The sequence below is a fragment of the Epinephelus fuscoguttatus genome, linkage group LG2 (genome assembly GCF_011397635.1).
Source record: "Epinephelus fuscoguttatus linkage group LG2, E.fuscoguttatus.final_Chr_v1".
NCBI lineage: Eukaryota > Metazoa > Chordata > Actinopteri > Perciformes > Serranidae > Epinephelus > Epinephelus fuscoguttatus.
The window spans coordinates 32,384,996-32,397,158 of record NC_064753.1 but is presented as its reverse complement, the minus strand read 5'-3'; the positions used below and the strand labels follow the sequence as shown (position 1 = coordinate 32,397,158).

At 42.1% G+C, this 12,163-nt stretch overlaps 1 protein-coding gene across 3 annotated transcripts; it reads right to left on the bottom strand.

Moving 5' to 3' along the window:
• Nucleotides 1-2,333: 2,333 nt before the first annotated feature.
• On the bottom strand, nt 2,334-11,033 carry slc5a7a (solute carrier family 5 member 7a). 3 transcript variants are annotated; one of them, XM_049598283.1, is made up of 9 exons: nt 10,916-11,033; nt 9,845-10,073; nt 9,468-9,581; nt 8,893-9,048; nt 8,622-8,770; nt 8,212-8,355; nt 6,907-7,060; nt 6,009-6,226; nt 2,334-5,900 (listed from the first exon to the last, which is right to left on the bottom strand). In XM_049598283.1, the coding sequence occupies exons 2-9, from the start codon at nt 10,026-10,028 to the stop codon at nt 5,226-5,228; spliced, it is 1,794 nt and encodes a 597-aa protein (XP_049454240.1). In that variant the 5' UTR covers nt 10,029-10,073; nt 10,916-11,033; the 3' UTR covers nt 2,334-5,225. The 3 variants fall into 3 exon arrangements, with proteins under 3 accessions (XP_049454240.1, XP_049454249.1, XP_049454256.1); XM_049598292.1 differs by having other exon boundaries at nt 9,845-10,070; nt 10,916-10,945; XM_049598299.1 differs by lacking the exon at nt 10,916-11,033 and having other exon boundaries at nt 9,845-10,088.
• Nucleotides 11,034-12,163: the final 1,130 nt, after the last annotated feature.

Genomic DNA, 12,163 nt, shown 5'->3' with positions numbered 1-12,163 from the left:
AGATTATTACAAATGCAGGACAAAAATCTGCACTGGCATAATATCAATGACACCTGGAAAGTCATCACAGGACATTCTAAATATAACCAGTCGTGATAAATGAATGAATCTGTTTTGGTTTACATCCAAATGCTCTCTGGACGACAGCAGAAACCATCGCCCAACCTTCTCCTCCTCACCCGTAAAGCCTTAAATAAATGGATTGACTTTTGGACAAGCGACAGTTTTCCGTCATAATTGTTAATTATCATGAGTGCTCTCTGAGGTACTTTCTATGAATGGAGATGGGACGCTCTCTCTCCTCCTCCACCCTCTGTTCTTTTTATGGGATTGGTCTTAGTTCTCAAGGACGTCAAAAAGGACGCCGGCGATGGAGGGAGGAGGTGCGACGGATGGGTGGGGCACCTGCGTCACTCCTGCGCATCAGGGGTTGGTGGATTTTATGGCAACAGGCGCCAGGAAGCTACACCCCCTCTAACCTCCCCCCACCCCTCAAGTCCATCTCCCCTGCCTGACCACCAGCAGCCCCACCCACCCCCTGAGTGGCTCCTCCCTGAGTCCGAGACAAGAGAGAGTACAGCACTTAAGGTAATGTAAATAACCAGAGAGCGAGAGCTATTTTAAGACGCTCTCTTTCACTGTGGCTGCAGAGGGGGACAAAGATGCAAGCCAAGCGATTGTAATTTCAGTCACGTTTTCGGACATGTTCTCTTTCTCCGTCTACCAGCCAGCTAGCTGAAGGGCCTGACTGCTAAGAAAGAGCTTGGGCTGGCTTCACTCTCAATGTGAGCCTTTTTCTACAGAGAGAGACGTTTTTTAAAATATAGATTTAACAGTAACAGACAGCTGAAGGTCTGAAGCCTGAGATATCTCATTTGAACTTAAAATTTCACGCAAAATGTAGAAATTCTATAAATTAGATCCTATAAACAAGCTATCTTCCAAAAGGGAACGTAAGAAAATCTGAGGTTTACAGAAACATTAACAGAATTGAAAATAAGGAAAATTTCAGCACACAAAAGTGTACTCTTGCTTTTCTTCTGATCTTTGTTTTTTTTCTTTTTGTAAATAAATCAGTTAGGTTACATCTTTAAGCCTCTAAAATGATAAACACAACAGTGAAAAATTACTTTTTGGTTGAACCCTGGACAACATACTGTAGCTCTGTTTAAGAAATCACATGCCAAGGAACCTCGACCCTGGAGGACCATGATGCTCTTCATGATTCAGCATCATGACCAACAAAAAAACAAACAATTAAACAAAGAACAACAACAACAACCCCCCAAAACAGCTTAAAACACCCAACTGTGTATACTACAATCTAATTTAGTAAAAATTTGTAAAGAAAATTTGTTTTTCTCACATGCCTCCATGAAAAACAGCCAACATATTGATTCATATTGACTGACTGGGGACCACCTTTATCAACAGCAAAATTATATCAATTATATCAAACACAATTTTTGCAGCATAATCCAAGTCTCATTTATCCAGTCATATACTCAGTACTTCCCAAACATTTTCACTAAAACCTTAAAACTGAACTGAAGGTGAAGGTTATCCATGCTCTCTTTAAAGTCAGACTCCACTTCTGAGGATTTTTAGATGAAATGCATGCGTTGCTTGTGCCAGAAAATGCTTCAAATTACAGTAACCACAATTTTAACCATTTACAACCAGTAAAAACCAGACAACCAGTGTTTTCCCCGGGTCAGGGTCACTCACTGGGCCCAGTTTTACAATAACAGAGGGTTAAACATCTGGCAGAATATACAAATATACAAGATAGAAGTGTTTTACTGGATAGTGACACTTGGATTATATTATGTGAGAGTTTTTTTTTCTCTGATACAGTTTTGCTGTTGTTAAATGTGGACCCCAATCAATCAGTAAATCAATATGTTTGCTGTTTGTTGTGGAGGCATGTTAGAAAAACAAAGAGTTTATGTCATGAATTCAAGGGTAACCCTGCATGACTAACTGATTTACAAATGGTCGTTTTGTGGGTGAACTATTCCTTTAAGTAGAACCACATTTTTAGTACCCTCAGAGTGTCTTGTTGGACATGAGTCGGCAAACAAAAAATGTGAAATACCAATTTAATCTTCTTCCAAAAGTAGAATTTATATATCTTCCTGAAATAATAGTTTCTTTTTTTATTGTTTGATCTTTTATGACATCAAAAATAAATAAACATTTAGACAGCATCTTTTCTATCTTATATCAACAATATTTAACCAGCATGATTTGTTACCTGTGTACATATATTTTTTTCCTCCATATTTATACAAACATACACATCACAGAGAAAATAATCTGTACACTGCTGTTGACAACAAACGAAAGAACAGACCTGTGAAGCAGAACCTGCCGCCACCTTGTTCTGCAACTGTTAGTGTTTGACTTTGCGAAAATCACAAACAAAAACATACACAAACAGCAGTAGAAGTACACTACTTGATATAATCAGATCTTTTTTTTGTAGAGGTTACATTCATATTCAAGTCTTTGTTCGCTGCAGTCTGACCACAGTCCGGTCGCAACTGTGGAAATTAAACTGTTTTCATGAGCTTCATTAAGGCAGTTGAATACAAGATCATTTTAAACACTAATTTACACTGATTTTTATGATTAAAACGGCTTCTACACCTGACGTTAAAGAGAATATTAGCTAATGCTGCAAGTCAACTACCGTCACTACAGCTTGTATATTTCCTAGTCAGCATGATACATGGATTGTTTCTTTCTTGATTCACAGTCATGATGTGTTCATAATGAGAGACGTGATCGCCATCAAAACCTGTATGAAACTAAATCAGGTCTGGGTGTTGGTTAACATGTCGATGACATCACAGTTTATTTAATGTCTTAAATCATGACTCAAAACCTGATTATTACAGTGCTGCAAATGTTCATCACACATAACAGAAATTTATTGGCTTGATATGACATAATAAAGCTTCTCCATCATTTCTTCTTGTTGATGTTTTTTACTTTCTCACAACCAGATATTTGTAATAATTGCTGTACAGGTGTTTGTGTATGTGTTATTGCTTTCATCTATTTGATACTACAGTAATGTCTTCTTCTTCCAGACTATGGTTGTGCTGTCAGTCGCATCTTGTAAAATGTTATCTGTTTCATTCCTTCTCATATTTCTGATAAAATATGTCACCACTCAGTAGATGTTTGCAGCATCTCTTATCTTCACTCATCTGTTTTTTGTTCTGCTTTTTCATTAGTGATAAAAAATAAAATTTAATCAAATTAAAGCTGGGGCAGGCAGAAATCGCACACTCCTCCTGCAGCTCTCCCCTCTCTGTCTTGAGCTCCTCCTACCAGACGACCACAGGCATATACACGCTCTTCATACAGTCACCAAGTGTTTCCCGTACATTGATTTATTTCATTCTACAGTTGTGCACTACGCATTAGCTCAGCCCCTCCTTGTTCCTCTGTTCCTCTGTTTATCGAACCACAAATGAGACAAGAATTAGCAGCCTTTGTCCCACTCCCTGCCACTGTGGACTGCTTCCGTCATGAGGAGAACAGGCAGCCAGCGCAAACCCTTCCAGCGCAGGGTGTCACAGCGCCATGATGGCCAGCAGCGGCACTGGGTCTGACTGTGTAACCAACACATTCTCACTCTGACCTCGTCACATATGGACGTTTGGTCATGGACTTTCCATGTAGAGATATGACGTGCAAGGTACCCTGGGTGTGTTGGTTGTTGACGTTCTGAGACACCGTGTCACCTTCAACCTGTTACATGCATTGTCTGTTTTCAAAATACACTTCCATTTTCACAGGAAAGTTTTCATACAGTCTCTTTCAAAATAAACGCACTACGTCAGTACAACACCGCAAATTAATGTCTTTTTTTTTTCCTTCAACAACTAATGCACGTGGTTAGGTTTAGGAAAAGACAAGGTTTGGCGTACTCTTACAGGAAGCAAACACTGGCATCCCAGGTGAAAGTCGGTGGCTGGTGGACCCATTAACCACCTCTCTCGCCTGCCCTACTCGGACTTTCGCCGCCTTAACTTTCATTCTTGTCCCTTCACATTTCCCTGATGCCACCGGCTGCATATCATGCCGACATGAAAGGACAGCTTTTTTTTTTTTTGTCAATGTCTGACGCTGGAAGTCACTGCCCAAGTGCCGGTTTTTGACAACTTCCAAGTGAGACCGGGGCTGGGGCTGTCCGGTTCCGTGGACCTAAGGTTTGTGTTGGCTGGATTCAGGTTGCTGTGGCTACTGACTGTCTAGTGGTCTTCTGAGCTGCTGCCCACTCTCCTCCCAGAAGGCTGGTTTGTAGTGGTGAGGAATGAGGCAGAGGACACACAGTGATTCGAGGCTCTAGCTAAAGTTAGCTACATAAGCATAAACTTAGAGCTGCGGCTCTAAGCCTTTGGCTCCAGTTGGCATAAAGCTAAACTATTAGCAACATTTTCTCTCCATCTCTGAAATACTTTGCAGATATTAACACTTGTTTTATTTCATTTATTGTCACACTATCTTTTAGACTCTTTTTGATAAGCCCTGCTTCCTTTTTTGGGTTGCTTTGCAGTGTCAGGAGTTGTTGTCAGTGCTGAATTAGCAACCTCTCTGCAGGATTCTCTGCCATTGAATTGGGCACGTGCATCTGTATTTCTAGAACAGCCAGTGGGAACACCCTCTCTCTGAAATGACCTGTGACTGGCCAAAGTCTCCCATCACAACCTAGATTGTGAACCTAGAAGCCTGAAAACAGAACCAAGAGGAGGTGCAGACGTCTATCTTTCACTCAGACCTTTCGAAATACAATATGCTCAGAGTTTAGGATGAGATTTTTAACCAGTGATGCCAAAATTAAACTGCCTACCCCAGCTTTAAGTCTGTGAACACAGTTTTCTTTAAGAAGATCTCCAAAGCAGTTCGTAAAAGGATGAATATACAGTACACCCAGCTATCTATAAGTACTACATGAGTGAATGTTTGATGTATGTCACAGAAAGAGAACTTCATGTCCGGACAATCAGCAAGCTGCTACACTATATATCCCAACATGTGGCTGTTATCCAGTCACCACATGCTGGATGTGGTACTTTTGTAGTCCCAAGGGAGGATGTTTGCTCGTAGTCTCTTATTTCTTTTTGCAGGATCTGACAGAGTAACCAGTTCTCTGGCTGTTCACTCACATGTTCTTTTTTTTTTTTTTTTTAAATCACATCCTGAGTTTGTTATTCGTCATCATGGTGAGAGGAATCGGGGCTGGACTCCTCCTCCTCCTCCTCCACTGTTTCTTTTGGCAACGTGTCACGGCGTGTGAAGGCGGTCGCCAAGGTCACGCTCAGCCGCGATTTGACGGGCGCCATCTCCGACAGCCCGATGTTGTTTCCACGAGTCACAAGTGTCGTCTTATCCATAATCTCCCCACTGTGCTTGGACACCACTGCGTCGAGAAAGTCGTATTTGTGTGAAATCTTGCCGCTTTCAAACAGGTACTTTGCCAGGTAGGAGAAAGCAACGTTGCCCAAAAAGGAGGCGATCATGGAGACGGTCTTGAAGGGGAACTTCTGGACGATAACTTCCTCCTTTTCTCCAGTCATGTGGTGTATTCTCTCCTCAGTGATCCAGCCAGGGTAATAAATGAAAGGAGGCAGCCGCAGGTAGGGCTCACCTCCACCTATACGCAGCACCATGCCGAACAGGTAGGCAGCCACAGAGCCATACGTGTTGGTCCCTTTGACAAAGAGCACACTGAGCAGCTGGGGGAAGATGATGACGTAAACCAGGTCTGAGCTCAGATACCAGAGGCCGTAAACTGTCCCGGTCACCAGCGCCATTACTGTGGCAAGGCCGCCGAATACAAAGATGGTAATTCGCATCACCCACACGATCTCACGGTCAGAAGCCTGAGGAGACAGAGAGGAGTGGAAAAAGGATTGTGACGTGTGCAAAACAGCCAAAAACAACCTAAAAGAAACATGGATTTTGACTCCAGGGAACACACATGTACTCACCGACTGTCTGAAGGCGAGCTGGTAGATGTTCCGTGCAAACATGGAGCTCGCTGAAAGGATGGAGGAGTCTGCAGAGGACATGACGGCTGCAGACACGGCACCCAGGCCGAAGAAAGAGACAAACGGCGGGCAAAGGTACTGGAGCACAATGGGTAGAATCATGTCTGCTTGTTCCTTCTCTTTAGGAGAAATGGCGCCATAACTTGTCTGGTTCCAGTCTGAGCAAGGGAGAGATGTAATGACACATCCACGATGGCCAGTATACGACATATACTATAGCATAAATAAATAACCACATGGCCTCCAGAGAACTTTTTTAAATTTCTCAGAAATTAAGGTAGTTTGCTATTAAACATTCATAATAATGAAATATAATGATTTAAAAACTAAATATGAAAGCACTGCAACATTTCTTTCTCATATAGTTTGGTTTTGTAATTTTTATTTCATTAAAACCAATTTTGCAAAGGTGTGAAATTAAATAGGATTTTATTGATGATAGTAATAAGCAAGGTTGAACGTCAAGCTTGTCTGCATAGATAAAAAAAACCCCTGTAATTTTAATTCTGTAATGATGGCTCATGGTTTTTTCCCCCCATTTTAAAACAGCATAAAACAAAGTTGTGTATTCAGGTATTCACCGAGAAATCTGACGCCTAAAAATCTGGATATTAAACCTCTAATTTGGTCCCTTGCCTCCCTCTAATGTAATATTTACACAGCCAGTGTGGTTATTAAATAGATTGCTGCTTCATTATGGATGAGGTGAACCAGCTGCTATTTACCAGGCTCTCTCAGATCTAAGGGCAACATGGACCCATCCAGAGCATTCCCCTCCCCAAACAAACACACACACACAGACTGTGCATATGTGAGCTCATGTGTGAGCCTCTCTAACCTGTGGAGGCCCCGATGGCCCCGATGAGAACGGAGGGCACAGCCATGACGAGGCACCCGAAAGCAGCCAGGAAGGAGAGGACCTGGGCATAGGTGGCCGAGGAGGCGGACAGAACTCTCTGGAAATAGACCTGCCAGGGTATTCCTCCGAGCATCTGCAGGACAGTTAGAAACCAGAGGATAACATTCACAAAACTCAAGCCTAACACAGATATGTCAGTTTTATTCAAACTGCAGCCCCTTCATGACAAGCAGCAACAGATAAACACTGATTTACAACATGAAACTGCTTAATACAGTGTTTTACTGGTTTTAATCACCTGGTCTGTTTGTTTTGGAGAGGAAGAGACCTCTGTGGATAATTTGGCTACCGGTAAAAACCTCCTGAATGATGCACACTGAAGGAATCCTAGCTGGGAGAAGTTTCAGCTGGCTGCAATCTGCAATCATCACTGCTAGATGCCACTTCATCCCCCTAAAATTCAAGGTCCTCAATTGGCTTCATCGGTAGGTTGGCCAGAATCTACCCGTGGTCAGACCCAATTTGGCCCACATGTAACCAAGAGTCAGCCAACAAGCCATGTTCAGAGCCATGTACCACTCTGACCTCTGACTTTGTATAGTTTTTGTCGTTTTGTGTCTCTTTATGGTCATTTTGTGTCTTTCTGAGGTCATTTTGTTTCTTTTTGAAATAATTGTGTGTCTTTTTTTGGTTATTTTGTGTCTCTTCATGGTTGTTTTGTGCTGTTTGTAGTTCCTTCATGTCTCTTTGTTGTCTTTTTGTGTTTCCCCCTGGTTGATACTCATTAATTTGAGTGACATTTTGCAGATGAAGGCCAGGAGGGTCCCTGAAACTTTGGGCCCCTTGCCTGTGAGTAGGCCTGTTCAGTAATTCATTCATGTGAACACACAAATCAGGCAGAGGTTATGGCTTTTTCCACTTTACGTTATTGGCTAGACAACTGATTGATTTTAGTTAGAAGCAGGCCGCACCACTGTCCTGTAATCGCTTGGTGGAGGAGGTGATGGTACACTTCTAGCTGGAGCACCCTAAATATGTTTTCCCTTTTGTATTACTTGCCATATAGCTCAATTAAACGATTTGATAAAGAGCTGTAGTATGTTCACTTCCTAAGTTATATGGCTGATGTTTATCACTTGTAAATTTTCTGTAATTCAACCAATAGTCTCAGCATGATGGTATTTAGTTCATCAACACAATCAGCTTTAGACCTTTTAACCTAGTTTTGGTCTAGTGGACAAAATTCTGATGAAGTGAGGGATGAATAACTCATGTTGACTGTACCAGGAGGCAGAAGTTGTCGATCCAGACCCAGGTGTCAGTCTTGTTGACACTGCCTCTCCAGGGCGACTGGTACACCTGCTTCACTGCAGTAACGGTAATGTCCGACACCGCAGGGTTGATCAAAGCAAAGGGGACACTGATCCACTGTGGACGTCAAAAAACAAGCACAGGAAAACAAAAACTTAATGGGATTATAACTTAGGCTCTTTGTTTATCTCACCTTAGTTTGTTGTGAGCTCTTGGAGCATTTGTGGCTATATTTGTGCAGAATTCTTAGAGTGACTTGGCATATTTTCAGTGAAGGTCAAAGTACATCTGGTGCAACAAATACAGTGGACCTACTCAAGATGTGTATCTGACTATACTAGTTGCTACCATGTACTTTTCATTTCTGCTCAGCTTGAACCTACCAGGCCAACAAAGATACAGAAGAGCTGCACGACGTCAGTGTAGGCCACAGAGTAAAGTCCTCCGACCAGGGTGTAAAAGATTGCAATGAGTGCTGAGATAACCACTGACATCTTAATGTTGATGTCCACGATGACACTCAGCGTGGCACCTAATATCATGAGCAAACAGATGAAAGGATATTATGACCACTGCAACATCACAAAGACAATAATCTGATTTTATTGCCCACAAGAATCTTTTATTTTGTTGCCTATAGAGACATGAACTCACCGAGGGCTGATAGGATAGCAGCGGACCAAAAGATCTCACCCATCAGTGCGGGTATGAAGAGGAGGCCACCCATGCGTTTCCCATACATCTGCTGGAATGGGTCCAGCATGGTGACGTAACCTCGTGAGCGCATGGGCTTAGCGAAAAAAAGACCACCTAGGACAAAGAGTGGAGACATTACAGACTGAGGAGGAGGGCACTCACCATCCAGAGGCCCTGAATCAACTGGCTTTTGTCAAGTGTACATTTATACATAGGCATGGTTACTTGATATTAATGTTACAACTGACAAAAATCATAAAACAGAGGCTTGAACAAACAGGTCTAAGACTGAACAAGGATTTTCCCCTGCAGAGGTGAAGTTCTCTCCCTCAGAGGGATGAATGGAGGACCCAGTGACGGTTTAATTAGCACCTAAAATAAAAATCTCAATCAGGTATGTGGTCAGTAAGTCAGTATATTAATGTGTGGGGTGTGTTGTAGTGTGAATGTGCATAAGGACCCAAAATCCCTTCTTATGTTCCTGCTAACAAGGAATGTCCTACCTCTATTTTACATTGTTTAAAACCACTCACCCACAACGAGACTGAGGGCATATCCGAAGGGAGCTTGAGCCCAAGCCAAGCCATAATCAGGCAGATACACATACTCAGCTGTGCCATTTATATATCCTCCTCCAACCCAGGTCGCTGAAAACACCCACACACACACACAAACAGGATGCCACATGAAAAAATCAGACAAAAGAATTTCATATATTTGGCATTTGTGCAAATAAAAATATATATAAAATGTTACAAAATGTTGGCAATTATTTCTAAAGAAAACATCCTGAAACAAGTTAGAAAAAAATTAAACTATTAAAACAGATCTGTGGGTTAATTTTAAAGCCCTTTTAAACAGTCCTGGTAACTGAGATCCTGTGAGACTGAGTCATAAATACAAACTTTACCTGTCATGGTAAATCCACCGACAAATAATCCAATGTCTCTCCCTCCGACCATGATGGTTTCGCTGCGGTCGGTGCCCTCCGCCTCCCCGGAGTGTTTGTTCTTCCATGCCGCCCAGATGCCCACGAACAGGATCAGCAGATAGAAGAGCGCGATAGCCACAAGCCCCTCTACATGGATGGTCATTGTCGCACCGGTCTGCCGCTAGGAACGGGAGGGCATGGAGACCTGCTTTGGCGCACGGAGAAGAAAAGGTTCAGATTTTGAAGTTTTTAGTGCAGTGCGTAAAAACAGTAATTTGGCGTGTAGTTTTCTACAACAATTTGATATTTTGCTTCGTTTGAAACCCACAGATAACTTTGATTTTTAGCAGGTTTTAGTTGGATTAACTGACCATTCACGCGTTGACTTGCTGAAATAGAAAATTAGAATAAAAATATTGCATGAGAGAGAATTTAATCTGCTTACTTGCTAGTTTTAATTCGCTCTTGTGGCTCTCAAAGCTGTGTTTTTTTTTTGTTTTTTTTTTAGAAATATGACTTACAATTAAGTGCAGGTCATTTGTGGCGATCGTCTTTCTACATTTTATAGCAATAAGGAAAGTGAACATTTGTTGAAAAGAAACCTGAGTCTCTCTTTATATATTTTCTTGATTCCTTCAGGCAAAGACATTCAGTAAGCGCCATATAGTTCCTGGTTCAATTCAAACAAATGTCAAACAATTCCCCAAATAAGTTAGAATAAATTAAATTGTGAGATTAGTTCAAAAATACATCCCAGTTTATCTTTCATTTTTTGATTCATTTTTGTTTTTTCTCTCTTTTCTTTTGTCCTTCTCTCCATACACTCGCGCGTAAAAGTCAAATTACGCACAAGATTCATGATAAGAATATGACCACCCAAAGCTCTAAACATGTGTCTCCAAATTTTGTTGCTGATAAAGAACTTTCACCTCAACATCTCCACTTTTGTCATGCTCAAATCAACAATATATCATCCTCTAAAATGTCATTTGATTTAATAAACGGACCTAAACAGTTTACTAAAGCTTGGAAAACACATGCAAAACTCACCTCAAGTGTTTCTAGAGTCATGTGCTGGGGCACCTGAGGCAGAAAACAGTGAGCAGAACAGTTGGGACGGTTTATTAGGAAACCTCGTCCCCGTCTTTGCACCGGCGAGGAACAGTTAAATGACACGTTGGTGGAGGTCTCCCGGGTGACTTACTGGAGCTTATAAGGGGGCAGGTGCCGTCAGAGGACTGATACACACGTCAGAGAAACCAAACGTCCGTCTTAATGAGCACCTTGCATGGAAACACGTCACAGTGTACCGGCTGATCTGAGTGGAGGAGGAGGGTGGCAGAGGTTCCTTCACTCAATAACGGGGATGGATGGGCAGCTTGTTTTTTTTTTTTTTTTTTAAAACCACTGAATGGCATGACATGAATTTTAATATCAACGTTGCATTTTTACACATTAAATAATCGATAATTTGTGGGGGAGTTTTAGTCTCCATGTGGCTCCTGCTCCTTCAAACTCAGTGCGTAACAGCCGCCTAATTGCGCAGCCATACTTCATGTGGCCTTTTATCCGCTGTCACTCTCCACAGCCGGCATTTTACCTTACAACCGCAATTAACTTTGCTCCACAGGAACAGGGTTTTTTTTTTGCGCGACTGAGAGGGAAAGGAAGTCGCCCTGATGCCCTCGTTGCTTTGCAGTGAAGGAAACTGTGGAGCGATGTATTTATTGGAAAACAACAACTTAAATTTAATACTCATCAAGTGCATTTTACAGGACTTCACCTCTGTCAAGCTTGTTAATCTTGGCCACTTTCTGAAACAGACACCGTCCACTCTTTTTCCTGATTTGGGGCCTAGCATGGAGGGATTCATAGACTAATATGCTCCCCACCTTTGAGCAATTAGAAATCATTTAAGTGCACTGTGCCTGCCACTTTCCCTTCAAGGTTTATATCAGTGAACTGTGTCTACTTAATGGCCGTCTCTGCCTCAAGTCGTTTAATCTGGGCTACTCTTGTCAAAACTGACAGACATCCAATTAGGATGGATCCTGAGGAGCAGCAGGAGAGATTTAATGATACAGTCTGACTTTAAGAAAAAAACTGACACACACGCACACACACACTCACACACCCATACACACTAAGCATGGGACAGATGCACAATAGTGTAAAGGAGAAGTTATTTCCTAAAGAGGGCCCAGGTGTTTGTTCATAAAGAGAAATGGTGACAAGTTGCAACTGCTGGACGCGCACAGCGCCCCCTTCTGGCGACAGAAGCGTTTCAGAACCATGGAC

What these genes read in the sequence shown, in the direction of transcription:
- slc5a7a (XM_049598283.1), bottom strand. Translation starts at nt 10,028, where the DNA reads ATGACCATCCATGTAGAGGGGCTTGTGGCTATCGCGCTCTTCTATCTG. An exon ending in TGCCCTCAGTCTCGTTGTGG is followed by an intron (nt 9,049 to 9,467) that starts GTGAGTGGTTTT and finishes TCTTTGTCCTAG; the next exon opens with GTGGTCTTTTTTTCGCTAAG. An exon ending in TCTGTATCTTTGTTGGCCTG is followed by an intron (nt 8,356 to 8,621) that starts GTAGGTTCAAGC and finishes TGACGTCCACAG; the next exon opens with TGGATCAGTGTCCCCTTTGC.